The 15,000-nt window shown below is 44.2% G+C and overlaps 2 protein-coding genes across 2 annotated transcripts in view; one reads left to right on the top strand and one right to left on the bottom strand.

Annotated features, from left to right (window-relative positions):
• Window positions 1–3,647, top strand: part of tecrl2a (trans-2,3-enoyl-CoA reductase-like 2a) — a gene marked incomplete at both ends in the record, with an annotated part of 9,597 nt that extends 5,950 nt beyond the window's left edge. The window contains 9 exons of the mRNA XM_080543936.1: window positions 102–205; window positions 291–406; window positions 504–609; window positions 2,101–2,173; window positions 2,444–2,487; window positions 2,621–2,678; window positions 2,811–2,899; window positions 3,351–3,396; window positions 3,520–3,647. Of these exons, the coding sequence (XP_080400062.1) occupies window positions 102–205; window positions 291–406; window positions 504–609; window positions 2,101–2,173; window positions 2,444–2,487; window positions 2,621–2,678; window positions 2,811–2,899; window positions 3,351–3,396; window positions 3,520–3,647 (764 nt within the window). The remainder of the gene's footprint in view (window positions 1–101; window positions 206–290; window positions 407–503; window positions 610–2,100; window positions 2,174–2,443; window positions 2,488–2,620; window positions 2,679–2,810; window positions 2,900–3,350; window positions 3,397–3,519) is intronic.
• Window positions 3,648–6,475: 2,828 nt separating this feature from the next.
• The window catches only part of LOC308169305 (retinal-specific phospholipid-transporting ATPase ABCA4-like), a gene marked incomplete at both ends in the record, with an annotated part of 51,307 nt that continues 42,782 nt past the window's right edge, over window positions 6,476–15,000 (bottom strand). Inside the window, 12 exons of the mRNA XM_080543991.1 lie at window positions 6,476–6,583; window positions 7,257–7,506; window positions 8,154–8,246; window positions 8,325–8,428; window positions 8,545–8,679; window positions 9,386–9,527; window positions 9,760–9,866; window positions 9,948–10,010; window positions 11,397–11,517; window positions 11,638–11,767; window positions 13,059–13,182; window positions 14,317–14,464. Coding sequence (XP_080400117.1) covers window positions 6,476–6,583; window positions 7,257–7,506; window positions 8,154–8,246; window positions 8,325–8,428; window positions 8,545–8,679; window positions 9,386–9,527; window positions 9,760–9,866; window positions 9,948–10,010; window positions 11,397–11,517; window positions 11,638–11,767; window positions 13,059–13,182; window positions 14,317–14,464 — 1,525 coding nt within the window. The remainder of the gene's footprint in view (window positions 6,584–7,256; window positions 7,507–8,153; window positions 8,247–8,324; window positions 8,429–8,544; window positions 8,680–9,385; window positions 9,528–9,759; window positions 9,867–9,947; window positions 10,011–11,396; window positions 11,518–11,637; window positions 11,768–13,058; window positions 13,183–14,316; window positions 14,465–15,000) is intronic.

Genomic DNA, 15,000 nt, shown 5'->3' on the forward strand with positions numbered 1-15,000 from the left:
TTTGCAAGTTCACTTTGACATGAGAGACTTTCCTCTCCCCTCAACACAACACAAAACACCATTTAGCATTGTTTGTCAAGTCATTGTTTTGATCTTTTCAGAGGGAAAATCACTGAAGGATGAGGAAATCTTACAGAATCTACCTGTTGGGACCACAGCCACAATGTACTTCAAAGACCTCGGTCCACAATTGGGCTGGACTATGGTAAGGTTTGTGAAGATCTTAAACTTTGGATGTACGAACGAATGACTTGTGATTCTGAAGAGCCTTTCTTTTCTGTGGCACACAGGTGTTTTTAGCGGAGTACTTCGGCCCCCTCCTTATCTACCTCTTGTTCTACTTCCGAGTTCCGTACATCTACACAGACAAGGATGCCTTCACCTCCAGCCCCTACCCCGTCGTCACGTAAGTCACTCACTCACATTTGAGGATTCAATCACTTTCAACTACAATGGGGTTTCAAGTATTCATTCTTTTCTTTCTACCTCTCCCACTTTCTCAGACTAGCCTGTGCCTGCCACACCTGCCATTACATCAAGAGGTTGATAGAGACTATCTTTGTGCACCGTTTCTCCCATGGTACCATGCCTCTCAGGACTATCGTTCGGGTATGGCCCACTTCACAATCCAATAGAAATGGGCACTTCCTTTTACAATTAATATTGTGAAAAGAAGCAAACCTAACCTCTAAATGGTACCAATTTAAACATGACACATTTCATCACATTTTACAGGAAGATTAATTTTTCTTTTTAACTTTTTACAGTTTCAAAATAATTAAAACAAGGAAAAAGGCCTTGTGCAAAATTTTGGGAACTCTGTCAGATAGTACTTTGTAACTCCTCCTCGGGCAACTATAACAGCTTGCAAACACTTCCTGTAGCCAGCTACGTCTGGGAACTGTGATGGCCATTCCAAAACCTTCATTCGTCTTTCCTGGAGGTACTTCATGGATGATTTTGAGGTATGCTTCTGGTCATTGTCTTGCTGGAATACCCAATCTCTCTTCAACTTCAATTTCTGGACTGAAATTCGAACATTAGCCTCTAGAATGTCTTGATATTTGGTGGAATCCATTCTTCCTTCCACCCGCACAATATTGCCTGTGCCCCCAGCTGCTACACAACCCCAAAGCATAATGGATCCACCTCCATGCTTAACAGTTGGCAAGGTGTTCTTTACAAATGCTTCAGCCTTTTTTATCCAAACATACCTTCTTTGGTTGTGGCTTAAACTTGGGTTTCGTCAATCCAAAGCACATTGTTCCAATAGGCTTCAGGTTTCTCAAGGTTTTCTTTTGCGTACTTCAGACGCTTAATTTTCTGTTGAGGTCATAGGAAAGGCTTCTTTCTGGCAACTCTGCCATGTTGTTTAAGGTATGCTGTATTGTTGTCCTGTGAACAACTAGACCGGTGTCTGCTACTCTTTTTTGCAGCTCTTTTGCAGTGATGTGTGGGTTCTTTTGAGCATTTCTCATCAGATCTCGGGCCATTCTATCTGAAATGTTTCTTGGTATTCCAGATCTTACCTTGACTTCAATTGTTCCATTTATTTACCATTTTCTGAAGATGTTTCTGACAGTGGAAATGGGTAGTTTGAAACGTCGCAAGAGTTTTTTGTAGCCTTCTCCTTGATGGTGGAATGAACTATCTTGATTCGGATATCCTTGGACAACCATAGGAACCCATGGTTTTTAACACCAGACACAACAGCCACCGCAGTCGGATACTGTAGAAGGCATGGAGTTACTTCAGAATATATCGTTCAACCCTGGAATTATATTCGCCTGACTCATTGAAGTCATAGTAATCATCTTCTCAAAAGGTAACAAAGAATAATCAAAAAGGGTTCCCAAACTTTTGCACAGACCCCATTTCCTTTGTTATCATTGAAAAACTCTGAAGGTTTTCTTTTAATCACTTCTCAGGTTTGCTTTTAATCACTTGGAGATGAATTGTAATAGACATTTAAACCACGGGTGCCCACATGTTTGCACCCCACTGTAGGCTATAATGCTATCCAAGTGTCTCTTTGTCTTTTTTTCTTCTTTTTTTCTTAAATACAAAATTGCCTCCCTTTCTCATATCCCCTTCTATTAGAACTGCATATATTACTGGGGCTTTGCAGCATGGCTGGCGTACTACATCAACCATCCACTTTATACACCTCCAAGTAAGTCATGTCCTGTTCACACACATCTCTTTCATCAGACCTATCTAAAGGCCAGTTCAGACTAAAGATCCGCAAAGAGACAAGACTGTTTTAGAACGTCCAGCTTCAAGTTGCAGCGGTCTGAATTATCTTTAATCTTTGGTCTGAACTGCCCAGTTTTAGAACGTCGGTTGCAAGTGGTCGCCGAGTTGTTCTCGATCTTTGGTCTGAACTGGCCTTTAACACACTTGAACAAAGCAATGTCTTACTATACAGTGTCTCACTCCACAGCCTATGGGGACCCACAAGTGAACTATGCACTGGTCATATTTGTGGTATGTAATGCTGACAGCTGTCCAACAGGTGGTAAATATGCTACACATCTCTGTCCTGTACATGGCTTTAAAGTTTATGCTCTGTAGTAAACAGTAAAGTACTTTTTAATGTTTGTTTGTGTTCTGACTTTAGCTATGTGAGACGGGTAACTTCTCCATTCACTTGGTCCTGAATAACCTAAGAGGAGATGGTAGGCATATGTTCCTCTATCATTATCAACTGATACACAGCACATTCTCGATTATACTAATGCAATATCATTGGACCCCAGTCCTATTCCATCTAGTTCACCTGACCATCTAAACTTATTGTTGCACTACAGGACCCAAGTGCAGGAAGTTTCCTCACGCAACCAAGAACCCCTTTACATGGCTCTTCTTCCTGGTGTCCTGCCCCAACTACACCTACGAGGTAAGGCAGAGACGGTTGAGAAAACAACAGTTTGTGTTTGCACTACATAATAGCAGGTGTATGTCAGGGTTCCTACACGTTTCAACAAGTACAATTTAAGACCTTTTAGACCTCTTTGAATATCATTTTTGACCTATTCGCGACACCATATGATAGCTTTTTGTCATCCTCGAGGATGGGATAGGGATTTCACTGCCATACAGACAAAAAAAGAAGCGAATTGGCATTTATTTGGTTCCAGCTTGATTAATTTCCGCGTAAATAGATGTGGTCGGACTGATTTCCTTGCAGGATCTCGTTTTTAAGACCTAGCACCTAATTCTTAGACCGAATAACTGAAATTTGAGATCTTTTTAGGCCTTAGCAATTGGATTGCTGGATTTTTGACTTAGACCAGCACGGGAACCCTGGTATGTAGTTATGCCTGACTGTCTGTCTGTCTGTCATGTAGGTTGGGGCCTGGATGAGTTTCTCGGTCATGACCCAATGTCTACCAGGTCAGTTCATTCATTTTCATTAAACATGTTAACATACTTGAAAAGCTATCCTATAATAGGAGCACTTTACAAGCCATTGATATACAATTTAACGTTGCCTTATTTGTCTCTCTTCCTGTCCAGTGGCCTTCTTCACGTTGTTTGGTTTCATTCAGATGACCATTTGGGCCAAAGGGAAGCACAAAACGTACATCAGGGAGTTTAAGGACTACCCCAACATCCGGATGCCCATCGTCCCTCTCTTTCTCTGAGGACACTCATGGACCTTGGTGTTTGACTGGTGGTCGTTGTATTTCACACCAAACAAGAGGTGGTCACTGCTCCCTCATCTAGTGACATGGTATTGGTTGTCTAATGACATGGTATTGGTTGTCTAGTGACATGGGATTGGTTGTCTAGTGACATGGTATTGGTTGTCTAGTGACATGGTATTGGTTGTCTAGTGACATGGTATTGGTTGTCTAGTGACATGGTATTGGTTGTCTAGTGACATGGTATTGGTTGTCTAGTGACATGGTATTGGTTGCATGGTCACTCAAAGCATACTTTCAACTGCCACTATGCAAAGATGGAGAAGACATGTAACTAACATGCATAACCAAGGAGAGAAAGTGATCACAGTTACTGTGATCTCTGATTAAAGGTATTATATGAATGTACACGTAAGAGTGTCCTGTCATGTGATCTGATGAACTACTGGTCATAAGTTCAGTTATTGAAACGTAGCTACGTTGAGGAGTTTTTTGCCAATGTTTCATTTTATTAATAACGATGACGATGATGATTGACGATAATTGAATGTTACATTTCTGCTATGTTCAAGGATTGTTAAATTATTGGTAGGATTGGTTTTAGCTAGTTTGTGATAGGTAAATGATATGAAAAGTAGGATATGATCTACCACATTGTTTCATTGTTGTGCATTTTATTGCTATTTTATTGGAGGTCCTCAGGAACAGCATGTCATATGGCCGTAGGTTAATTATTTGAATGGTTATGAAGTAGAAAGGCCTGAGTCAACTGAAATGTGGTCTAAAATGTTCTGAATCTTTTTTAAATTAGACACATTTCTACTTTTTAAAGAAGCAGCAGAAATGCAACTGTGAGAAATGACCTACTGTCTTTTCAAATGATGAGAGGGTCTGTCAATTTCTCTGGTATTACTCTAGTCAAACCTGTGTGTATCCAAAATGTACATATCAAATACATCATTTTGACACAAGCCTTCTATTGGGTCAGTTATTCTCAAAGGAGTCATACATCATACAGCACTACCTTAATTGGCCCCTATACTTTCTTTTATTTCTTTTTCGTTTCTTTTGGAATGGAATGGAAATGGAATGGACTTTATTTGTCATTGCTACAGTACAGGTACCAAACAACGAAATTTAGGAATTTTTTTAGGAATTTTCTTTTAGGAATTTTTATTAGGATTTTTTTTAGGAATTTGTATTATTACTACTCAATCTTTTCAGTTTGTAAAGCGTCTTTGAGTGTCTAGAAAAGCGCTATATAAGTCCAATTTATTATTATTATTATTTATTATACATCGTTCACAAATGATGAATGTTTTTAGAAAACATTTAATTGCAATGATGCTTATTTCAGATACATTTCACACATGTACAGTATGTATTCATACAATTTTGCAAATATGTACACAACAAAGCGCTACGTTTGTACAAAATAATATCATCATTTCAGGAATTCCACACAATAGCAGCAAAAGCATTTTTACAGTCAATATCTACAGTATATTGCATTACCAGATATTGTAATCATAAACATCTTGGTAGAAAAAAATGATGCAGACATCAGTAAAGTGCTATAACTAGACATGGCTCATGTACATTGCATAATTCATCCTTCTATCAAAGGCAAAACAAAAATAGACCATCTTCCTTAGCATATGAAGCGCATACAGGCTATACAGATTTGTGTAACATTTATATGAACCCTCCATTAAGTTAAGTTGACTTAACACCACCTTAATCAGTAGTCATAACAATAACATAATATGATATAATATAACTGCTCACAAGGTCAATTTGTATGCCAACTAACTATAAAACAAACCAGAGTAAAGCTGCTATTCTTTCCCTGCTTAGGCGACTTTATAACAGTTGATTCAGTTAAATGTTAACATATCATATTAATTGCGAAGCATTCTTTATTTGTTCTTCTGCTGCAACCAACAAGCTAATTCAAACATGCGCAGCAACTACATTTGTACTGTCACCTGTCAATCAAACACAGTCACGGTCTTGCTGTTGAGAGTCCTCAGGTAGGGCTTTCACACGGGCAAAGAAACGTTCCGGTTCGCGTTCGGGAACCTCCGAACCTTGGTGCTGTCTGGCGAACCAGCCCGCCTTCATACCAGTGTAACCAGAACCATCCGCGTCATCAACGCTGGGTAATGAGGATGATATCTTCCACTAACTACAGTATCTGAAATAAACACTATTTTCTATGAAACAAAACAAAAGACACTTTCTACACGTGTTCTCTTACTAACCAGCTGCTCCATTGCTGGAATAGAAATGGCTTACGAAATTTGCGTTTGCGCGTGTGTGCGTGCGCACGTGTGTGTGTTTGTTGAGCATGTGAGGAAGATAGAGAGAATGATGAAACTTTTGATAATTGTATTGATCACTAATGATTAGATGACATTTTGTCTCCTTCCTTCTTGCCGACGTGACTGTTCTACGTTTTGGTTCCCGCTTGAGAACCACTATTTTCTGGTTCCCGCTGCGAACCAACTTTTCAGTCTCCGAACCAATTGAGTTTCGGTCTGAACGCACCGGCCGGTTCCAGACTTGGTTCCGGAACGGTTCCTTGCCGGTGTGAAAGCCCTCAGGTGTGAAAGCCCTCAGGTGTGAAAGCCCTCAGGTGTGAAAGCCCTCAGGTGTGAAAGCCTTCAGGTGTGAAAGCCCTCAGGTGTGAAAGCCCTCAGGTGTGAAAGCCCTCAGGTGTGAAAGCCCTCAGGTGTGAAAGCCCTCAGGTGTGAAAGCCCTCAGGTGTGAAAGCCCTCAGGTGTGAAAGCCCTCAGGTGTGAAAGCCCTCAGGGAGGTTCACTTCTCTACTTTAGGGGCGCGACCTTGACGTCCCGACGCGCCCCAGCTGCTCGCGGGTGCAACACGATGGCATCCTCCTCTCCTGACTGCTGCTTGGCAAAGTTAACAAACACCTGAAAGACACACAGTCACATATCAGAGAGTAAAACAACATGCGTCTAGACTAGAGTTGGGACGATTCACTGATTTGCACCGACGAGGTGTATCGATGCAAGGGTCTGCGATGCAGTGCACCAGTTGGAGTGGAGTGCATCGGATAGAAGTTGGGCTAAAACCACAATGCATCGCCTTGTAAAAGCTTTGCATCGGTAAATTCAGATTTCTTATTATTATATTAAACATTTTTTAAATTATTATTTTCATTCAATTCCCTCCCATAATTAACAGTTATGATGGTCGTGAGACTGGTGTTGTTCATATAATTCATTTTTTTTGTTATGAAAGACCTGTTTGTGTTTGTGACAGGAACGGCAGTTTTATGTTAAAGGAACACACCACTGCCTCCTCACTGCTGGGGGATCAAACCACCGACCTTGAGATCATTAGATGCCGGCTCTACCTCCTGAGCCACAGCCGCCCCTAAAGCCTCTGGACATAGATTTCCTAAATGTGTATTTACTACAGTAGTAAAATCAGACAGTAGGAGTTTTACATTACCCCTGTGGGGTAGTTGCAGTATAGGCAACGTATCTCATTATCTAACATCAATCCTTTCATGCACTGAACATTATAATGAAACACTGAGCAGGATGACATGAACAGGTGTATTTTTAAGTACTTAGTTACCTGGTCCAGGGTGGTCTGGGACACGGAGTAATCCTCGATGTTGAGCCTGTCCTTGTTGGCTAGTACTAGCTGGAAGATGCGAGCCAGGGAGGCGGAGGCGATCTCGTACTGCAGGGTGTTGTAGTGTTTCTCTCTCTGGACACAGCCAGGGAAGGTGCTCTCCATGAAGGCCTCAGCAGGGTTCAGGTCTGGGACTGAGCCAGGCTTGGCTGACCTGATCTTCATGGTGACGACGTATCCATCACCAAACCTGCACACGGGACAATACAGGGGGACGGTTAGAGTCACAATGGACCTATCGCTAAGCCACGCCCCAAAATAGAAATTGTCCAATCGTATCACAGCAAAAGTCACGACAGGCAGAAAACTCGGACAAACAACTCGCTAATATCTGATGGTGAAAGCTTCTAGACTAAATATTCTTGTCGTCTTTAAAAAAACATGTCTATTACTTGCTGTGGTAAATCAGAAATCAGAAATGTGCCAACTCCCGCCATTGTAAGTCATCGAATGTCATTCACGGTCGGTCAGTCAGTCACTGTCAGTGAAGCGTTGTTTGTTTGTCCGAGTTTTCAAAGGGGGCGTGGCTTAGTGATAGGTCTATTAAGATTTTGGAATAGATCACGAACGTAGATGGACAACACGTAGTGGTGCTAACCTGAACAGTGCTGTTTGAACTGTGGCCTTGACATGTTCAGTATACCCTCAACTGCTGACTTCTAGTCGCAGTGCACACATTGTAATGTTTCATGTTTGAGAATGCTTTTGTAAAGAAAAAAAAAACAGTTAAAAGAACCCAACTGGCCCTTAACTTCCCCATCATGAATCTTGATACTGAAGTGTTCACTATGACAGGTTCCCCGCAAACGAAGACCAGATGGAAATGTGAGAACTTACTTGTATTTGAGGTGCTGAATGGTACCAAGACACTGGAAGGTACCGTTGACCATGATGGCCAGACGAGTGCACAGGGCCTCACACTCCTCCATACTGAAAGAGAGAGAAAGAAAGACAGATCAGCATGACTGAAGCTAGAACACACACACACACACACACACACACACACACCTGTGAGAGGTCAGGACCACCGCTCTACCATCTTGGATCACACTCATGATGGAGTTCCACAGGAAGCGGCGTGAGTGGGGGTCCATGCCTGTGGTCGGCTCATCCTGGAGGAGAGATTGAATGAGTTCCACTGGGCAAGGCAAAGCAACTCCCACCCCCTAGTGTTTTCGACCACCCGCAGACTGAAACTCAGATGTCCCTACAGTGATGACGGCCTCACCAACAGCACCAAAGGAGGACAGCCGATCATGGCGATGGCTGTGGAGAGTTTCCTCTTGTTCCCCCCGCTGTACGTCCCCGTGCAGCGGCCCGCGTAGTCAGACAGACCCAGCTTCTGGATGGCCCACTCAGCCACCTGAGGGAGGAAGTCAGTGAAATGTTATTTCGATAGCGCCCTTCACAGCACGGACGCACAGGTGTGCTTTACATCCAAAATAAGGGGTAAAACGGGTGAAAAGAAAAGCGCGGCGATCAAACATCGTCAAAAGAGATTCAAAACCAAAACGGAGGAACAACCCCAAAGGGACGACATAAATAGAACATAAACAGAACATCAAAACAGGAACAATAAGACGGCTATAGGTGACTAAATGGCCTGCCTAAACAGGTGAGTCTTTAATTGACGTTTCAAAATTAGTTCTGAGGGAGCGGCTCTCAGGTCGGGGGGGGGGGGGCGTTCCAGAGTCTTGGGAGGAGAGGAACACTGCCACCTGTCAGTCGGCATGACACTACAGACCCACTAAAGACATGACAGACAGAGCTGACACTACGCAGGCACTTAGGACGGGGGGGGGGGGGTTAAAGAGACCTGAACCTTGAATGGATCCATGGAGAGTCTGACCCGAAACCTGAACGGATCCGTTAACAACGAGAAACCTGAAAGCTGACGAAACATTATGCTTCCCACGTCCCTGACACTCGATACCAATCATTGACCAAACCCGGGAGTACTACGGCCTGGTACGGCTCGGTTGGCAGTGGAGAAAGCAAAACAAACCGGGCTCACACGGTACGGTACGGTACGGGAAAAGCGCCATAACTCCTCTCTTCCCCAGTCTCACCTCGCTGATCTCAAACTCGGGCACCCCTCTCAGACGGGCGTACAGATGAAGGTGCTCTCTGCCTGTCAGCAGCTCGTCGATGGCGTCGAACTGGGGGCAGTAGCCCATGTTCTGGTGTACGTCCAGAATGTTGGTCAGGATGCTGAGAGGACAGGGGCAGACGGCACACAACAAAACATGAAATACCACTAAAACAGTATGAAATGATCATGTGTCATAGATAATACAATAATAATAATACAATCCTATGTGATTGCCTTTTTTGCCATGTCTTTAAAATAGGATGAATGATATTTTGTGGACATATAACTTTATGTTATGATATGTGTGAAACTACATACAGTACCTGAACTCTATTATAGACGGTAGCTTACCTGTGGCCAGTGACAGTGGCTTCTCCTGAGCTGACGTAAGTGTCTCCTGTCAGCATCTTGAAAGTGGTGGTCTTCCCTGCTCCGTTCACCCCCAGGAGGCCAAAACACTGGGGGAGAGGAAGAGAGTGTAAGACCCAGAAGCCTTCACTTCACTTTTGTATGTGTAGGGAGACTAGTAGCTTCCATACCTCCCCAGGAGACACGCCCACACAGATTCTGTCTACCGCCGGCTTGGTCCCCCCAGTGTATGTCTAAAAGAGAGAGAGAGAGAGAGAGAGAGAGAGAGAGAGAGAGAGAGAGAGAGAGAGAGAGAGAGAGAGAGAGAGAGACAGAGAGAGAGAGAGAGAAAGAGAAAGAGAAAGAGAAAGAGAAAGAGAAAGAGAAAGAGAAAGAGAAAGAGAGAGAGAGAGAGAGAGATCGAATTGAGACAATGCATAATAGCTTTCTGGCTGGATTGGGAGTGTGTATAGAGCTAAAGGTCTGCTTTTTAAAAATGATTCATCAGAGTAGTATGCTTCCATTCATGCCCTGTAGGATTACCAGGTATAAAGTAGTTCTCCAACTTCTAAAGGAAATGATGAAATTGAGACTCCTCAAACCTTCACTACATTCTTCTAAACACCATCCTCTATTGTAGAAACCAATGAGACACATATTCACAGGGCTCCCACGGGTCCTTGAAATCCTTGAAAGTTTGTGAATTTGAGAAAAAGAAATCAAGGTCTTAAAAGTTTTTGAAAATAACTTCATAACCCCCCCCCCCCCCCCCCCCTCTCTCTCTCTCTCTCTCTGTGAGCGGATAGTTCCTATTATATAGATTCTCATCTAGATCTGTCTCAAACTATGCCGTGTTGGGTCCTTGAATTTGAGGGAATTGAGTCTTGAAAGTCCTTGAAAGGTGCTTGAATTTGATGTTTCAGAAGGTGTGGGAACCCTGTATTCAACTCCAGAGACTAGAAGTTTTCTATTTTCCCACTCAAAGTCAGTAGGGTGGACCTAAGCCACGCCCCCTTGGAAAACTTGGACAAACAAACAACGCTTCACTGACAGTGACTGACTGCCCGACCGTGACTGAATGACATTCAATGACTTACAATGGCGGGAGTTGGCACATTTCTGATTTCTGATTTACCACAGCAAGTAATAGACATGTTTTTTTTAAAGATGACAAGAATATTTAGTCTAGAAGCTTTTCACCATCAGATATTAGCGAGTTGTTTGTCTGAGTTTTCTGCCTGTAGTGACTTTTGCTGTGATATGATTGGACAATTTCTATTTTGGGGGCGTGGCTTAGCGATAGGTCCATTGTGGGTGTGTCTATCAAGAATGGAATAAGCAACAACCATGCCTTTACACTCAACCTGCTTCTATGCGAGGCTATACTGACTCTGTCAGCAGGGGAAGCCCACATAAAACCTTACAAGTTTAGGAGCCAGGTCAAAGTAAGTGTTTTTCGTCTATGCAGCCTATAGACTATGCATTTGGTCTATGCAGCCTATAGACTATGCATCTGGTCTATGCCACCATGCATAATCTCTGGCTGGATTGGGGAGTTTGGATAGAGCTCGAGGTTATTATAAAAAAGATTTAAAAAAAGATTATAAGATTATATATCACAATAATATATATCTACTCGCCTTGGACATGTCTCGTATCTGTAGGATGTCACAGGGGCTCCCCCCGTTAGAGATGCGCTCTCTCTCCTCAGCCACATCCTCGTCCTCCTCCAGGATGGGAGGCTTCTTACACTCTGGGATCCTGTCAAAGGTCAAAGGTCAAAGGTGGAAGGTCAGTCGAGGGCGAGGGTTGTAGTAGACGAGTGTTGGTCACGGAGAGTTGGTGTAGGGGTTTCATGGACGGAGAGGAAGCGGTCGTTACCAGTGGTCCAGGAAGAAGCGATACTGGATGAGGATGTTGATGATGAAGTACACGAAGCCCTCCGCAGCCATGAAGAACAGGTTCTTCCCTAGAAAGCCCCAGCTGTAGGGATCAGGACTGTGTTCCTCACCTAAACCAAACACACACACACACACACACACACACGTACACGCACACGCACACGCACACACACACACACACACACACACACATAATAATAATAATAATAATAATAATAATAATAATAATAATAATAATAATAATAATAATACATTAGACTTATATAGCGCTTTTCTAGACACTCAAAGACGCTTTACAAACTGAAAAGATCGAGTAGTAATAATAAAAAGAAACCAAAAACGAATCAAAGAAAGACTACATTCCAGTAACGCTCTAATCCTACAGCTTCTCCTCACATAGACGCAGTTGAATAAACATCAACACAACTAAAGCAGCGGATGGTGATCAAATATGGAAAACATGTCCACAAGCCCGCCCCGGAGACATCGCCTGTGGCAACGACTTATACCCCCCCCCCCCCCCCCCACACCAAATTTCCCAATTAGCCAACACAGTCTCTGAGAGTCTAATCAGTGATAAGACGGAGATACAAGTTGTGAGTGAGACTTTGGGGAGCTGTTGCAATGGCGTTAATCTCCTCCAGGCTTCCAGGCCTAAATGGAAGGCATCACATTTCTATCGCTGTCGCCCCGGGCTGTGAACAGGTGATAAGTATTCCTGTCATGACGTTCCCATGGAACCAGCCACCGCTCGGTCCAGAGAGCAAGGCTAGAGTTGCAACGAGTAGCTTTTGCAGTTGACCGATCGGTCTAGGAGCCCTAGAACAGCTTTCGACGCATTGACACGTTCAACACGATTGTGTCGGAAAAAGTGTCGATCTATCGATGCAGTCGATGATACAGCTCTATATAGATGGTCAACATGTCATAACAGGGCCAACAGTGTTGGGACGTGCTCGTGGAACTGGGAAAGAGTGCAAAACAAGACTATATTGTGGGAACTGGACAGAGATGTGCTTATGTGAACAATAACATATTTATTGCTTGTGTACATGAAAAGGCAACGTTTTTTTTATGTATGTGTATCGATCTGGCTAGCCTATGTGTTGCAATTATGAATCTATGACTATCTTACTACAACCCTCGAATATGAGTGAGTTCCACGTCATTTTATGCAGTACGAAACTTGGAACACTGCCTCGTTTGCGGAATGATTGACACATCGGTCAGAGGTGCTTGCGTGACGTACAAAGCTTCGTTCGAGTAATCGCACGGTTTTTGCCAAATTGACACAAGCGTCGGTACGTTTGTATCGACGCACATTGCGTCGGAAGATGGACACCGTGTCGTGACTACTGCGTGGAGCGTGACGTCACTAGTGTGAGAGAGAAAGAGCCTCACCGAAGCGTGCGTAGACCTCAGTCACAGCCTGGTTCATGGCCATGTCGATGAGCCCGCGGCCCAGACAGTAGTGGGGGAACAGCAGCAGCACCATCTTCAGCAGCTGGTTACACTTATACAGAGTCTGAGAGGCAGGGCAGAGAACACAGGGGTCAGTACAGAGGTGAAGACAGTGGTTGAAGATTTTTGTCTTGACACAGAATTGGGTCTAAAGTGTTGACTGTATGGTTCAGGATATAATGTTGATACGTAGGCCTATGGTATATGAGAAAAGGTTGTGCCTCGTTAGACCACACATTCCTCAGTTTAACTAAAACCGTCGCAAAATAAGCTTTGCTCATGGGAGCGGGGAGGGGTGGCCCTCTCTGTCCAATCAGGTAAGACATGGCTGAAAATGACATAACATATCCTGTGGCATCTCTTTAAGTCTGCTACCGTGATCTCATCTATCAGCCCAGACCAGAAAAACGTCCGCTAACACCACAGACGTACCACTACCCTCTTAACCAGAAGCATAATGATGTTCTAAGTCACGGTGAATAGTAGTCCCAGCTCCTAGAGGGACCTCAGTGTGTAGGTGCGTAGCCTAGGCTCTCTCAGTGTGTAGGTGTGTAGGTGCGTAGCCTAGGCTCTCTCAGTGTGTAGGTGTGTAGGTGTGTAGCCTAGGCTCTCTCAGTGTGTAGGTGTGTAGGTGCGTAGCCTAGGCTCTCTCAGTGTGTAGGTGTGTAGGTGCGTAGCCTAGGCTCTCTCAGTGTGTAGGTGTGTAGGTGTGTAGCCTAGGCTCTCTCAGTGTGTAGGTGTGTAGGTGCGTAGCCTAGGCTCTCTCAGTGTGTAGGTGTGTAGGTGCGTAGCCTAGGCTCTCTCAGTGTGTAGGTGTGTAGGTGCGTAGCCTAGGCTCTCTCAGTGTGTAGGTGTGTAGGTGCGTAGCCTAGGCTCTCTCAGTGTGTAGGTGTGTAGGTGTGTAGCCTAGGCTCTCTCAGTGTGTAGGTGCGTAGCCTAGGCTCTCTCAGTGTGTAGGTGTGGAGGTGCGTAGCCTAGGCTCTCTCAGTGTGTAGGTGTGTAGCCTAGGCTCTCTCAGTGTGTAGGTGTGGAGGTGCGTAGCCTAGGCTCTCTCAGTGTGTAGGTGTGGAGGTGCGTAGCCTAGGCTCTCTCAGTGTGTAGGTGTGGAGGTGCGTAGCCTAGGCTCTCTCAGTGTGTAGGTGCGTAGCCTAGGCTCTCTCAGTGTGTAGGTGTGGAGGTGCGTAGCCTAGGCTCTTACAGAGGTGCTGTCAAACAGGTCCAGGATGAAGGTGATGGCGCTGCTGTTGATGCCGATGAAGAGGTTGATGCAGGACAGAGACACGTAGGCCGTGCTGGGCACGCTGAAGACGTAGGACATGGGGTACATCAGGGGCGTCACCGACCATCTGATATGAACACATACAGGAGAGAGAGAGAAAGAGACCGAAGGAGAGAGAGAGAAAGAGACGGAAGGAGAGAGAGAGAGAGAGAGAGAGAGAGAGAGAGAGAGAGAGAGAGAGAGAGAGAGAGAGAGAGAGAGAGAAGAGACCGAAGGAGAGAGAGAGAGAGAGACAGAAGGAGAGAGAGAGAGAAAGAGACCGAAGGAGAGAAAGAGAGAGAAAGCAGGGCGGTGTCAGTGCAATAGGCTGAACTATAGGTTGAACTGAGATTGTCTTGATTTTGGAATGGTTCTTTTTGATCTAGTTGTTGAGGAACCATGTCCCATCCAAGTCTCTGCTGAGCCATCAATAAAGCTAAATGCAACATGCTATTTAATAATTGTTCATATTCTTAAAACATTATTGAGGATATCAACTTATGAGAAATGTTATGTAGTTAATCTGGAATTGAAGCAACAACAAAGTGGTCTCTCCACCACATGTCTGGTAAACAGCTGAGGGGCGGGGCTGGAATGCAAGGACTGACCCTCCATGAGATCAAC

Source organism: Nansenia antarctica, assembly GCF_963989245.1.
Source record: "Nansenia antarctica genome assembly, chromosome: 13".
NCBI lineage: Eukaryota > Metazoa > Chordata > Actinopteri > Argentiniformes > Microstomatidae > Nansenia > Nansenia antarctica.